At 48.1% G+C, this 15703-nt stretch overlaps 1 protein-coding gene across 5 annotated transcripts in view; it reads right to left on the bottom strand.

The window, feature by feature from the left end:
- Positions 1–15703, bottom strand: part of ITSN2 (intersectin 2) — a 163717-nt gene that overhangs the window by 2691 nt on the left and 145323 nt on the right. For all 5 annotated transcript variants that reach the window (XM_032293959.1, XM_032293961.1, XM_032293960.1 and 2 more), the window contains 8 exons: positions 13122–13228; positions 11722–11905; positions 7275–7373; positions 5415–5582; positions 4440–4655; positions 3736–3857; positions 2891–2973; positions 127–210 (listed from right to left, as the gene is read on the bottom strand). In XM_032293959.1, the coding sequence (XP_032149850.1) occupies positions 127–210; positions 2891–2973; positions 3736–3857; positions 4440–4655; positions 5415–5582; positions 7275–7373; positions 11722–11905; positions 13122–13228 (1063 nt within the window). The remainder of the gene's footprint in view (positions 1–126; positions 211–2890; positions 2974–3735; positions 3858–4439; positions 4656–5414; positions 5583–7274; positions 7374–11721; positions 11906–13121; positions 13229–15703) is intronic.

Below are 15703 nucleotides of genomic sequence, written 5' to 3'. Positions count from 1 at the left end.
GCCACTGCACTCCAGCCTGGGCAACAGAGTGAGACTCTGTCTCAAAAAAAAAAAAAAAAAAGTCATCAGCAAAGACTGGGGTGGGGCAGTTACCATGTCTGTTGAATGAACGAAAGCAGCATTTACCATTTGGTTTGCAGGCTTTTAATTCTGTAGCTTCAATGACATGCACCATCAGGCGCCCGATGCCCGAAGTCTTTTGGGAGCGGGCTACAAAAGAGGAAGATGGGTGTCATTAATCTCTTCTCCGAGGATGCAGACCCTCACTGTCTTTCAAAGTGACCACAATACTACAAGCCTCCTGTCCCCATCTGCCACTGCCCTGGGCCCAACAGCCCAGCATCTGGCTGCCCTGTGCCTTTCCCCAGACAATGTCGCCTGCTAGGAACACCCTGTTTGCTATTTCTGCCTTGCCTGCTTTCTCTGCCCATCAGCATCCTACTCATCCAAGATTCAGGTCCAATCCTACATGTACCTCCCAGACCCCTTCCCTCCTCTGTGTATCCAGTATCCCTGGCTTACGAGCAGCCTGCAGCCTGCTGGGTCTGAAATTGTGTGGAGCCAGGGTAGGGCATGGACTGTTTCCATCATCTTTGCATTAACCCTTCAATTGCCTAGCAAATAGTAATAAAATAATACAGGGTATTTGTGCAGCACTTAATAGCAGCAAACATTTACTGGATACTTACTTTGTGTTAGGCGTGTGCTAGACTTATATTATTTCAACTGCATAATTACCTGAGAAGGCAACTCCCCATTTTACTGATGAGAAATGCTGAGACTTAGGACTGTAGTGTGCTCCACTCAGAGCTGTTAAATGGCAGGGTCAAAATTTAAACATCAGATACCAAAGTCCAGGCCCAGTTAAGCCTAGCACAGAGCCTGGCACAAAGCAATCGACAAGTGTTGGAAGAACTGAATGCATGGACGATGTGCAACAACATACGCAGATGTTGATGGGAAGCAAAACTCAGAAAAATCTGATTGACATCTTTGGCCAATTAAGAAATCATATGCATTATGAAATGATCAATCATTGATTTTTCAATAGCAAGCTTTTAAAGTACCATGAAAATAACATTAAATTAGCAAAAGCTGTTTTAAACATACCTTGTAGGAGTATATAACAAAATAGGGAAACCTGAATGAAAAAACACATAAAGAGCTGCAACCAAAGCAGCCAGGAAGCTGGCAGGAGGCCTGGGCAGGCGTGCAGGCTGCATGGGGGCCGGGTGGGGAGGAAGGGTGGAGGTGCGGCTGGCTCAGAGCACAGGCCTCCCATGAGCTGGAGGCCACAGGTAGGCCTGGCACAGCTGGACATACAGCAGGGAGGCTGGAGAAGAATGTGGGAGTTCTGGTCTGAGGGCCGCGGCAGAGCGGGGCGGTGGGGGTTGCTTTGCAAAGACCATGGCAGCTCCACTGAGCAGGTGAGTAGGCTGTGCCATGAACAGAGAGGACACTACGAACGTAACAAATCTGGACCCCCACCGGCACAAGTTACATGCTGGGCCTGGCTGGGGAGGGGGTTGCTTTTGGGGAGCTATGGCCATTACATGAGAAAAGCGGGGACTGGGGTGCAAGCAGAGACAACAGAGGATGAGAATCCAGAGAGGGAATGATCACAGCCTCAGGACAGCGGGGGCTCCAAGTAGAAGTCATGCTGGTCAACGCATGAGGGAAGGTGTCATGGAGGACACCTTGATGTGAGCCTTGAAGAATGGGAAGAATTTAAGGTGGGGGCACAGCACTTCTGCTGAGGGGGAGTGTGCACTGGAAGGCCGGGCAGGGCAACGATGGGCTGCTCAACTAGGCAGGTGGATGGCTGGACACAAGAAAGAGCTGGCAATGGGGCTGGGTGGCACGTAATAGTGTGGATGGGCCCTCAGTGTGGGGCAGGAACTGTGTCCTGAATTTGGGAGGCAACAGGGAAGATACTTCAGCGGAAGAGGTAAAAGCAGCTCTGGAAAGAATACTCCCGAAATGAGGAGGATGGGCAGCAGAGAGGAAAGAGAGCCTTGTGTTGCAGCCTGGGTGGAGATCGGGGGCCTGTGATGTTGGGGCAGGAGAGCAGGGCGATGGGCGAGTGGTGAGGGAGGAGGACTGCAGGACCTGCTGCTGACCAGATGTGAGGCGTCAGGGAGGGGCCTGGGTGGCTGGGGACCACACTACCGTCCACATAGGGCCCCGGGAGGAGGAGCCGCTGCTGGAAGGAGGCTGGTGGTCCCCCAGGAAAGGCCAATGTGCGATGCGGGAGCAGTGGGGCAGGTGGCTCTGGAGGGCGCTGTTCAGAGGTCTGGGTTTGGGGGAGTGCGGCCAGCCAGACCACAGGGTCCAGAGAGAAGGCGGAGCCTCGGTGACTGCCATCAGTGCAGGGAGCTGGGGCAGGGCAAGTGAGCCGAGCCACTAACTAGGCCACTGGTGTTACTGACGGGACAGGACAGGGACTGAAGTCTGGTGAGGTGAGAAGGGGGAGGAGGCAGGGGCAGGAGGAGGAGGAGAGGGCAGACTTAGGGTCCAGGCCCCTGGCTGCCAAGGGAGAGGGTGGATGGCAGAAGGGCAAGGAGGAGCAGGGGCTGCTGGGGAGCTAAAGGGAGGCAAACCACAGGTGTGGCCTGTGACAGCCCAAGCAGAGGTGAGGTGAGTTGTGGAAAGAAAGGACTGGAGAAGGCGCGGGGGAGGGGGAGGGGCAGAGCCAGCACTGCCAGCCAATGTTTGTGTGGGCAGGGGCCTGAAGGGTTTGCAATGGTAGCTTCGAGAGGGAAGGGCTCTGTGGTCTGATCCTGCAGCAGGTCTGATCTTTCAGGCCCATCCCCATTTCATCAGCCTGACTGCAGGAGGAGGTCCCTAGGGCCCCTGGGGGCTACCTCCCACCCTCTGGGCACCCCCATACCTTGGTAAGCCTTCTCACGCTTCTTCTTCTCGGTGTCAATGTACTGCTCAGACGCTGCCTTGATCTTCTGCACCCAGGCGGTCCTGTGGGAGAAGCAGGGTTAGCTGTTTGCCGCTTCCCACCCTCATAGCTCAGCCCCGAGCCCCAGAGCTCTGCACGCGTTCTTCAGTCTTTTGCTAACCTCGACCTTCACAAGTTTCCTATCAAAGACCTGATATTAGTCAACCAAAAGACGCTTATGCTTATCCAGCTGGGAACTGCTAATGACCCTTCTTGACTGACCACAAAACCCCAGGCACTCGCAAGGCGCTGGGACCCGGAGACACACAATGCACTGGCCCCACAGATGACCGTTGGCACTAGGGGGTCTAGCACACACCGAGGAGCAGCAGCACCCCCTGGGTTGGCATCGCGGAGGTGCTGTTGGAGCTGCAGCCTGAAGGAAGCTGGGAACGGCGGGGGGCGCACCCACACAAGGGCGCCTGGGGGGCGGAGGTCTGCAGGTAGAGGGATGTGGGGCTGCAGCCTCGGACACCAGCAAAGCACAATGGACTGTGGCCTGTGGGCAGCCCCTGCAGGGACTGTAGCAGGGCCTGAGATGCTGACTTGCCATTTGTGAAGACTGCTGAGTGGTGTGAGGAGAGATGAGAAGCAGGGAAATGTGTTAGGAGGCGGCTGCAGTGACCAAGGCCTACCGTGGGACTGGAGCAGAGGGGACGTGTGAAGAGAGGTTCAGGATACAGAGTAGTGGGGCTTGAGCACGGCTGGAGATGGGTTTATGGCAGAGGGAGATGCCCAGGCCTTCTCCCGGGGATCAAGGCAGGCCACACATGGTCAGGACTGACCTCTCGTTAATGTTGTCTGTTCGGAGGGTGTAGACCCGATCAATGTGGGAAATGTGGAAGACGGGCTCATCGCTGGAAGGGTCTGTGGGCAGTTTCACCAAGACTTCATTCAGGAAAATGGGCTGAAAGAATTAGGGCCAAAACACAGGCTGTGAGATGGGCCAGAACACTCCACCCGCCTATGTCCAGAGAGAGCTCTGTTTGTTCTGAAGAGCCTTGTTGAGGAGGAGAAAAAGGGTCTAGGGCCTAAGGTCTTCCACACAGAACAAATGAAGTCTCCATTTCTGTGAAAGTAATCATTGAGTTGGGTCAGGTATTGGTACTGGGGACAGGAGCTCTGAGTGCCCACAATTGCCAGTGCAAAAGGCTCTCTCTACTGCTACCAGCACTGGTACTGTGCTTGGGCTCAGCTTATAGAGACCCAATGCTGAACATGGACAGCGGTGAGCCCAGGTGTCATGCTGGCCAGCTGGCCAGGTGAAAGCCAGAATCTGAGCTGGAGTCTGGCTGACAGCCAGCAGTGGGTGGGGAGAGCCCAGCCGAATGGGGCTCTTCCCGTGGGAATGGCAAAAGAAGCATGAGCCACCTGGAAAGAGGTGAAGCGGGTCCCATAAGGACGGCTCAGGGTCAGCCAGGAAGGTCCTTAAGACAGAGGCAACACCTCATTAGGCCCCTGATACTACCGCCAGACACGCGATACTCACCGTTTTATACATTTTGAATTGAGCATTGGACTTAGAGCTGAAAAGTTTCTCGGAGCCAGAGGAAACAGCAAACTGCTTGACCATGTAGGTAAGAAGCAGGAAGTCATTGAAGAGGAACCCGTGCAGCTCCTTGTTGCTCTTGGTCTTGTATAATTTTCCACTGTGCAAGAGCTTCCGGGGCCCCAGGCAGTTGGTGAGAGAGTTGAAAATAAGTTGCTTAAAAAGAAAGAAAATTTCACTTTTTAAATCCCGGCGCAAACCATCCCAGTGCCCCTGAGAGGCCAGTGCCCTGGGCCTGACGATACTGTGGTGGAGTTTTCTAGGTGGGAATGTGGCTAGAATCATTCACCTTGCATGAGAGATCCTTAAATGTCTTACCGTTCCGAGTTCAAACTGGCCCAGTGAAAATCATTACTTCTAGCCACAGAACACTGATTCTACCAGCTGAATTCAAAGAACTCAAAACAAAACAACAAAAAAAAACCCAGTCTTCCCTCCTTAGGAGAAAGGAAGATGACAATCCAAGAAGCAATGCCCTTCATGCCTGTAATCCCAGCACTGTGGGAGGCCGAGGTGGGAGGATCACTTGAGGCCAGGAGTTCAAGACCAGCATGGCCAACATGGTAAAACCCCAGCTCTACTAAAAATACAAAAATCAGCTGGGTGTGGTGGTGGGCACTTGTAATCCCAGCTACTCAAGGAGGCTGAGGTGGGAGAATCACTCGAGCCTTGGAGGCAGAGGTTGGAGTGAGCTGAGATGATCTTGCCACTGCACTCTAGCCTGGGCAACACAGCAAGACTCCATCTCAAAAAAAGGAAAAAAAAAAAGAAGGAATGCCTTTATAGGAGCAGGCAGGGTGTCGAGTCTGCACAGGCTGCGCTAAGGTGGAGACTGTCCATGTGGGGGAAGGCTTGGAGCTGGTTCCCCACCCAGAGCCTTCCTGGAGGCGCAAGGCTTAACCTCACAGGCCTGACCTCCGCGAGGCCTTCGCACTGCACGTGCGCCTGGATCCACTCTAGTCGGTCGGAGTTTTCCTTTTCCCGAACTCCCTCATTCACTTGAGAGCACAGCTCCTCTGCCCGCTCAAGGGCCAGCTTCAGGGAGAAATGGTCTGTGTGGCTCTCCGGGGTGTTCTCCAGAATCTGGAAAAGAGTGGGCAGTGTCACGTGGGAAGAAATGCGTCTCTCACCCACCCGGACCTTCACTTGATGGCTCCCTCGACCCCATGTTATGGACTGCTTTTACGTGCTCAGTGCTACGCCAGACAGTGAACAAGATGACACTTTCTGCCCTTGAGAAACTCGTAGTCTCACAAGTTCTTGGAGATACAGGGACAGGGAACGCCACTGTCACAAGGTGACAGCACCAAATGGATCAACTGCTCTGAAGTGTGTAGGTCTCTGGCTGCTCTCCGACTGGCTCCTGGCAATAGGCGGGAGCTTCCCTACTCCCCCCAAAATTTAAGTCATGTACCTTTAGGGCGGGCCCTCCAATACAAACTGGCTGCAAGTGCGGTGAGTGTGAACTTGCTGAATAGCAATGGTTCAGAACATTTTTGGGGTCACTGATCCTTTTCAAAAATCTGATGAAAGCAATGACTCCCTTGCCACAGGAAAAAATACAATAAAATCACATTGTCAGCAAGTGGAAGAAATGCATTCTGTTCATTCTGAAGCCATTTCAAATGACTCATGCTACAATTGTGAACACATAGAGGCCAGAATAAACGCGTGGTCCCTCCAGAAATTAGTGCCATCACTAGACGACTCCTGTCTGGACTGTCCCTCTAGTTGGATGAGTCCCCAGTCCTTCGTTTACAATTCTAAAATGCAGAAAAGCCTGAGGGCCTCAAGTTTTTATTCAGTACCCATTAGGTGGTAAAATCTGACCTAAACAGAAGAGATATATTTACTTATTCTACTTACAGTGACTGTTCTTATGTTTCACTGTAGGGGTATTAGTGTGGCTGGTTATAAGTGCTGCCCTAAGGCTTAGGTGGGGAGTCATATATTATATGGTATCCGAACTACATTCTGAATTCTGAAACACATCTGGCCCCATGTATTTCAGTTAAGGGCCTGTGAACCTGCATTACTGGGTCAATTTAGTCCAGGTATCTATCACGTGAAGGCTATGCTGAGTTCACAGAGCTAACAGGCCAAAAGTCAAGGAATAATCAATAATCAATAGAACTAAAAGACTTATCATATTCCTGTTTTTCATTGTAAGTTACTGTAATCAATGAATTGTGGGATAATCTTTTGTAAAGTCTGCCTTTTCCTTATAAGGCTTATGGGCTCAAGAGGGCCATATTGCTTATGAAAAATAAAGCTGGAAGGAATTTTAGAAGGAATGTCGAAGCCGAATACAGCGAGGGACACAAATGAACTCTATTTAGGACGTGCCAAGTGGAGCCTCCTGGGACATCCAGATGAAGGTGTTCAGGGGGTGGATGGAGGCAGATCTCAGAGGAAAGACTGGAGTCTAAGGTTGCTCTGGTCTTTCTCTGGGTTCAAGAGGGGCCTTTTCCTGCCTAGACAAGCACACTTATGCCTTTGAGATGTTGGGGAGTTTCTTGAAAGGCGAATGACAGGTTACCCAAATGACACTGGATTCCTCTCTGATTCGCCCACTTCAAAGATTCAGCGTGTTCCTGTGTGCACACACACAGCACACAAAGGCGTCTGGTCCCTGGAACAGTGGGATTGCTTGTGCGGCGTCACACCGTATGCAGGTGGGGTGGTATGCTCAGAGGCTCCCTGAGGACCTGGCCTCTAGGACCTCAGCACGTCCTGCTCCTAACTCAGACCCCCCGCCCCAGCCTGCGCACTCACACTTCTGATGAGCAGCGGGTAGCGGGTGATCCTCTGCATGGGTTTCAGCAGGAAGCTGGAGAGGGGCATTCCTTTACACCGTGGGTCAGATGCCAGCTTCTGCAAAACAGCGGCAAGGCTTGTGAGGAAATTACAGCTCCAATCAAAGGAAGCATGGGTCTTTGACTGCCTTTTAGATTTCACATTTATGTTTCTCCTTGTCTTACTGTTTTAGGATTTTTTTTTTTTAAGTGCATGTTTTATTTTTTAAAATTTGTATATATTCATGACACACAAGCATAATTTTGCTACACTGATATGTTGCACTGTAGCAAAGTCAGGGTCTTCAACTTTCTTTTAATAACCCAGGCTCTAAAATGATACCTATTGGGTTCACAGTAGGAATATCTCACCTCATGTGCCAAGCCCAGCGGATGCTCCTCAGCTCTTTCTCACACACTGTCCAAAGCCTGTGTGATCACTCCTTCCTCTGCTTCTAGAACCACTTTCTCCAAGCCCACTAGCCTTCTCAGTCCTCTCCACAGTCCTCCTCTCCTCCACTCACTTTCACCGAGTGACTGCGCAGGACTCCCCACAGCGGAGCCCTGGTATCTGTAACCTTGAGGCTCCCTGGAGCTCCGCACTTGCTGTGTTGCACTCCTTCTGACCTGGCTGTCCCAAAGCCACCTCAGTCTCAACATATCCCAAAACACAGTCCTCATCTTCCCTTGCAAAGGCCATCTTTCCTGCCCTCTTTCCCGTCTGAGTTGGTGGCGCCTTCTAGCACGCACACCTAGGAGCACATCCACTCCCACTCTGGCTCTGACACAGCTCGATTCCCCAACTCTGCCTGCCCATCATCCCTGCTCGATCAGTAGCAGTCACTGCCATTCACAGAGCACGACTGTGTGCTAGGGAACGAATGTGTGAGCCTGTGCGGGGACTGCCCCAACCTGCCTTCTCAGGGCTGATTCACACTCAACCCTGAAGACTCAGGTCCTGCTTCCCCTTGTCCAGGCTCTCCCCTGGGACACCTTCTCTCCTTTCCATGACCCTCCCTGGCCACTTTTAGCATCTACCACATGTGCACCAGGTGACACAGGGCGAGGCATCGCGTTTCAGTGTCTCTACTCCACACTGTGAGTGCCAGGGCCCAAGGCCCACATCTTACTTGCCTCTGCCCCTAGCACTGGCACAGCAGCTGCTGCTCTAGGATGGCCGCTTTTCATGATTGAAAAGACACTCGCTGTCATCTACCGAATCATTTCCCCATCACCGGATATTGAAATTGCCCCCCTTTTGTTTTAGACATATCTATATTTATATATGTTGCTATTACAAGCATCCTCATGCTTTTTATTTTTTTTATTTTTTATTTATTTATTTTTTTTTTGAGACGGAGTTTCGCTCTTGTTACCCAGGCTGGAGCGCAATGGCGCGATCTCGGCTCACCGCAACCTCCGCCTCCTGGGTTCAGGCAATTCTCCTGCCTCAGCCTCCTGAGTAGCTGGGACTACAGGCACGCGCCACCATGCCCAGCTAATTTTTTTGTAGTTTTTAGTAGAGACGGGGTTTCACCATGTTGACCAGGATGGTCTCGATCTCTTGACCTCGTGATCCACCCGCCTCAGCCTCCCAAAGTGCTGGGATTACAGGCTTGAGCCACCGTGCCCGGCAGCTTTTTATTTTTATAATTTCTGAGTCTTTTTAAAAAATAGCATTTTAGAACACAGTTTATCGCTAGATTTTGCTTTTTAAGGTAACCTATAGCAGGCCTTTTGTTATGAGGCGGTAAACTATTTTTATTTATTTTTACTACTGTTACAATTGTGATGACATTGAAATCCTATTTACATCACTAAGGATTTTAAAACATGCACTTATACGAACAATTCTCAGTTTGTCTCATTACCATGATGAATGTTTAGTTCTATGATCTTGGTTTCCACCTCTCCTCCAGTTCATTTCCTGGCAACAACTCCCTGCCTCCTCCCCTTCTCACCAATCAAAGGGCTCTGTCCTCAGTGCCTTACATTCAATCATTTTTGTCTCCCTGAGATCCTTATAAGGAAAATTACGGTAATCATTTATTGAATTCTAATGGGTTGGTATCTGAGTTAAAGTCCTCTAAAAGTATTGTCTGATAATCTCCTTTTTTTTTTTTGAGACAGAGTTTAGCTCTTGTTGCCCAGGCTGGAGTGCAGTGGTGCAATCTCCGCTCACAACCTCCGCCTCCCGGGTTCAAGCGATTCTCCTGCCTCAGCCTCCCAAGTAGCTGGGATTACAGGCATGTACCACCAGGCCTGGCTAATTTTTTGTATTTTTAGTAGAGATGGGGTTTCTCCATGTTGGTCAGGATGGTCTCAAACTTCTGACCTCAGGTGATCTACCTGCCTCAGCCTCCCAAAGTGCTGGGATTACAAGCGTGAGCCACTGCGCCTGGCCTGATAACCTCCTTTTACAGATGAGGGGACTGAAGGCCACCCACCTGTTAAATAACCTGCTTCTGGTCACGCAATAAGACAGTGATGGGGCTGGGATTCTGAAGCCTGTCTCGTTCTACACATGGTATGCTACAGCCTCCTGAGATAATCCTAGATTATTTTCATGGAATGCTTGATTTTATGAACTGTTACTTTAAGAGTTTAACAGCTGTATTTGTAAAAGATACTGGGTTATAATTTAAACAGGTCTTGGAATCATGGCCACTTTGCCTTGTAGAATGAATTAGGTGACCTTTCTACTTTTCCTATGATCTGTAACAGTTTGTATAATACGGAATAATCTATTCCTTTAGAGTTGGAAAGAATCACCATTAAATCCATCAAGTGAACCCAGCTCCTTTTTGGGTTACTTTTCTCAATTTTTCTCCTTGGTTAATAGTATCATAATAGTAAGATTTTCTATTTATTAAAAGATTTTCTATTCTTACTGAACCAGTTTTCAAATTTTAATGGAAAATTACAAATTTTGTTAATGTTTTCAAATTTGTTAGCACGTATTTTGGAATTATATGTTTTTTAATTTAAGAGATCTCCTTATATCCATTCTTACTGTTACTTGTGTTTTTTCCTCTTTTTCTGTTAGATTCATCAGAGTTATATTTTATTAATTCTCTTCAATATACCAGTTATTGGATATAGTGATATAATTTGTGCTTTTTATCTTTATAATTCCTCCATTTTCCTTTTAGAATTTTTATTCTTTGCCTAAACATCTTCATATTTTATTCTTATTTTCTATTCTTTTCTGATAATGAAAATATTTACATTATGTACTCTCCCTTAAGTACTGCTTTGGCTGTTTAATAGATCTCAATATGCAGTATCTCATGAGCAAAAAAACCCAACAAGAAATGTGAAAAAAAAAAAAAAGAAAACAGATTGTATGTTCAACTGCCTCACCATTTTAACAGGTATAGTAATAGTTTCTACTACTGAACACCATCAATGAAAATGGCTTCTCAAAATGTGACTTTCTACGATGAGAACCTGTGCGGAGGATGCTGGTTTGTTACGTGACCCACAGTGCTCTCCCTGAGCACAGCTCTAGCTTTACGTCTCGTGCTTAACTTGTGACCTGGTGGCATGGAACCGATCCTCTCTTCTTCTGTTCACCTGTTTCCGGAAGCTTTGATGACATCTGTGCACACTTCTGGTATATGTACAGGATCACAGATACGCATTTTATATATTAGTAATTCCTGGTATCATCTTTGTTTCCTACTCTCATTTCCTTTTGTCCCAGTTTATTTGTCTAGTTATTTTAAATTTTATCTTGTTGCATTTTATACGTCTGAGTAAGCTATTTTAGGGCCGAACACGGTGGCTCATGCCTGTAATCCCAGCACTTTGGGAGGCCAAGGTAGGCAGATGACCTGAGGTCAGGAGTTTGAAACCAGCCTGGCCAACATGGTAAAACCCCGTCTCTACTAAAAATACAAAAATTAGCCAGGCATGGTGGCGCATGCCTGCAATCCCACCTGCTCTGGAGGCTGAGATAAGAGAATCTCAAACCCGGGAGGCAGAGGTTGCAATGAGCCAATATTACACCACTGCACTCCAGCCTGGGCAACAGAGTGAGATTGTCTCAAAAAAAAAAAAAAAAAAAAAAAGTAAGCTATTTTATATTCTTTCTGGAATAAGATAGGTATTAAATGAATGCAGTTTACTAAATTAAGAAAGTGACATTCCAGTTGTGTTGTTGAGTATAAAGTAGCTGATAAGTAAGTATGCTTAAAAAATACTCTGCTCTTAGACAGGGAAAAATATGGTCCCAGCGCCAGGAAGTAAACAGGTCTATATAAAGGCAACACAAAACAATCCGGAAACTCTCTGCCATATTAGTGTTTCCTTTGGAAACTGATGGGAATGCCCTTCTCCATTGTGGGATTCCCTATTGGGCTATTGTGTGCTGTTGCCTTCAGCCTCAGAAGGAGCCTGGCCTGCAAGGCTCAGAATGGAGTTACCTTTAAAAATTCTTTGAAATCTGTGTCTTCATCTGTCTTCTGCTGTAACAGAGCTGCTCCATTAAGCTGGCAGCTGCAGAACCTGATGTAAGCCTGCATGTGGGACAGCTCAGCTGCCAGGATGTCCCCAATCATCTGCACCGGCATCTTCTCACCCCCGGTCTTCTTCCGTACCCGCAAAGCCCTGCGAACAGCACACTCTCATTTTGTGTTTCTATATGAATGTCTTAGGTAACTGAAGGACGAATCCCATGGCAGACCAATGGTGATGATAACCAGTGAGTTACCTAAGAGCCTCTGGCACTAGAAAGGAAAACTCAGGAGGAGGAGATAGCTTGGGCCAAAAGCTCTGCTGGTCAGGCCAACCTGGGTGTGATGTTAGCAAAGAAAAAAAAGAAAAGAAAGTCCATACACTCGGGTGGGCTGGGCATGGTGGCTCATGCCTCTAATCCCAGCATTTTGAGAGGCCAAGGATTGCCTGAGCCCAGGAGTTTGAGACCAGCCTGGGCAACATAGTGAGACCCTGTCTCTACAAAAAATGAAAAATTAGCTGGGCATGGTGGTGCATGGCTGTAGTTCCAGCTACTCAGGAGACTGAGGTGGGAAGATCACCTGAGCCCAGAAGTTTAAGGGTACAATGAGCTATGATCACGCCACTGCACTGCAGCCTGGGTGACAGAGTGAGACCCTGCCTCTAAAAATAATACAAATAAAAATAAATAGAAAAAATAAACACTTGGGTATTTCAAGACCTTTAGAATTGTTTTTGTTTCACCGTAGCTTCTTGGGAAAGTTTCTTTTGAAAGATTCTAACTTGTTCCCGGTTGAACCAAGAGGGAAATTTTCAGTTTGTGAGAGAAAAAAGGGAGCAGGAGCCGCAGAGGCCAGGTGTGGAGGCAGAGGCCAGGTGTGGAGGTAGAGGCGCACTATCTGCGAGGCAGCTGGGACTGCTGACCCTTCCCCTGGGAGCCTGTCCTCACAGACATGAAGGATGGAAAATCACCCCAAGGACAGAACTTCACACTGGGATGGGAACTTAGGAGGCCACCAAACTGGGCAGTTTCATCTGTGCCATGAGCTGCAGCTCTCCTCTGACTCTTAACTGCCCTACCAGGGTCAAGGACATCTTATATCTTGGAATCATAGATTGATATATTGTTTAATGATTTAATTTTTTCTTTGTTTAATCAAAATAGTTTGTTATATTTCTTTCCTTTCCTCAATAATTATGTATTTTACAGTCACAGAACATTTCATAAAATGATAATAAAATAACAAGCCTGAGGGAGCAGAAGCAGTTGAAGCTGCTTTGCAAAGAAGCCCCTGCAGAGGGTTTTGTGTGAGTCTCGGTGTGGGGGCTTCGGGGCCAGCGGCAATGACAGGTGATGCTCAGGACTCACTTCAGCAGCTTTGTGTTAGACATGATGAGCTCTTTCCAGTTAACAAAGATCAGGGCCATCTCTCCTTCAGTAAGAAAGCTTGACTCTGCCATGCGCTTCTGAAAAACCTAAAGTCACAACATAAAAACACAAGTTAGCTTAAGTGTGGATAACATAGCCTACATGTGGTCGAAATCAAACAATGTCTTCATAAACTGAAACTAATCAGATCATGACAATTCCAAATAAGCATACTTAGGACAAATTTTTATTGCACAATGCTCTTACTTTTTGCCAGTGCAGCTCCTATCAAGGCTGATTCCAAGGATTGAATCTAGTAATCTCCTTGTTAAGAGGAGAATCTCAGATTTCTCTCTTAGGGATGTTATGAAGGTTAAATAAAGCCATGAGCATAAAGCACCTACGCACTGTAGGAGCTTCAGGATTGGGGAAGCAGGCTGTCGTTAGGTGGAGCATCTCAGAGTTCTAGACAACAATTTGTGAGACATCAACCGAGAACCAGAGTAACAACTTATGCCACCCCTCAGACTAACTCCAAGCAGATGTGGGTTTCAGAAGTTAGCTGCTGAGAAAGAAAGAATAATACTCTACATCTGTATTGCATAGTACTTAAGGATCTACAAAGCACTGATATGTGTAATATGCATATTTGTACATATCAGTGCTCTGTAAATTGTGTGTACACGCATGCCTGTGTGTTTTCAGGGTTCGAATGAGCTTCATGGGTGATGGAGGCGAAGCTGAGTCACGTATTATTATTCCCAATTGACCCACGAAGAAATAAAGGCCTAGAGGGAGACTTGCTCAAGGTCAAGACAGAATATGAAAGACCTAGGACTACAATTCAACTGTCTTCGATTCTAAATCTAAGTTTCTACTGCATAACAGATTCCTACGGAATGACTTTCAACACCTTAAGGAAACAGAGAAGTTATCTGAGACACTCTTCTTATATGCCATCTTTCCACAATACCCATGACATGCTGCTCTCTATTAGAATCGCTCAAAGCCCTCCACTGTCCGTGTGATAAGACGCAGACTCCTCCTGGAGGTTCCAGGGCCTCTGAGACCTGCCTCTGCTGACCTCACCAGCCCGGCCGTCAGCTGCTTCCCACTCCAGTAACTCCCTCCGTGCGTGCCGTCCACTTCTGTTTCCTTCTCCTGGAGAAGCAAACTTATTCTTGTCGAAACCAGGAAAGTCCTTCCTGGCTGGGGTGGTCGCCACCCCCTGGTTTTAGCCTCACTGGCCTCCTGTGCCTCTCTGTGTCCAATAGGACTCTGAACTCCTCGGGGACAAGAACTTTCTTTCATCTCTGCTCTCTAGCAAAGCACTTTGCACATCGTGGTTTGCAATTAATGTTTACTGAGTTGAGGTGAATGTGGATTCACAGAATTCAGGTAAAAGAGCTGGACATGCTCTAAAGAGAGTTTTATGGTTCCAAGTCAGACTGCAGACACCAGGCCACTCCTGTGACAGCAGCCCCGGAAAGACGCTGGCCTGCTTGGAGGCTGCGGCTGGGGATGGGGAGGCATCTGGCTGTCCATCTATTTATTCGCTGATTCGGTTATGCCCCTGTAGCTGTTCATGCAGCTGCTTGGTGCCAGGCTTGGTTAGGGAAGCAGATGGGAATAAGATGGTCTGTCCTCTGGGAACCTCCATGAGGATATTATAAGAAGCTTACCTGTGAACGGGGCTTTTCACCTTGAACCCTGGACCCAGACCTGATGCTTCAGTCCTCAGAGTATGGGGCAAGCAATCTGGTGCCTGCTCACCTCTGTCCTAGTGTGAGGGAGACTTCTGCACCTACCGACAATCCCTTAAGATTGGCTCTGACCAGCAGCAGGGTTAATCCTTGCAGGAGGTTAATAAAAATGATGGGAGTTTGCATGGGAGGGGAACAAGTATTCCACATCTGGATATCCCAGGCATGAGGCCTGCGTTTAAGGTGGAGAGTGAATCCAGGGCAGGGCTGCAGGGGAACAGACGCAGAAGGTCACAGCCTCTGCTCCGTTCTGCGATGAAAGGTAGGGCAGGTATACGCTGCACCTGTCTGGTGTGTGGGGGTGGGGGATGCCTGTTCTCTTTGGGTGGTTTGTTAACTGGTCTTCCAACCTCAGAGTCTTATACACTGGGAACTGTGGAAAGCTGTGGAAATGAAGGATAGTAGAAATAGAAAGTCTTCTGTTGTTCACTCAAGCACAAATCATTTTAAAGTCCTACTGTAATAAGGATGGCTGTCATCAGTTAGAGGTCACTGGTACAAACAGTAGCTATATGATATTTGGGAAATATTTTACAATATGCTCCCACTGGATTTTCCAAACTGATAGAAACATGAGGTGACCACTTTCACTGTTTCACAGTTCCTCTGGAGATGTCAGTTTATGAAAATGTCAGGTATTAAAACAGCAATGTAAATATAGTTAGGCAAATATCTGAGGAAGCTACAGTCTGCAGCAGGACCATCCCATCCATTTTATCCCAGTCCTTCCTTGATGAGGCTCCTGCCACACCCAGCGAAGGCATGTGACTGCCCTCTTGTTCTCCCCGTTCACTCTGAGTGACCTCATGTGGGGGAAAG

This window comes from Sapajus apella, unplaced genomic scaffold (assembly GCF_009761245.1).
Source record: "Sapajus apella isolate SASKATOON/1434 unplaced genomic scaffold, GSC_monkey_1.0 scaffold31, whole genome shotgun sequence".
Taxonomy (NCBI): Eukaryota; Metazoa; Chordata; class Mammalia; order Primates; family Cebidae; genus Sapajus; species Sapajus apella.
This window is presented reverse-complemented; position numbering and strand designations above follow the sequence as displayed.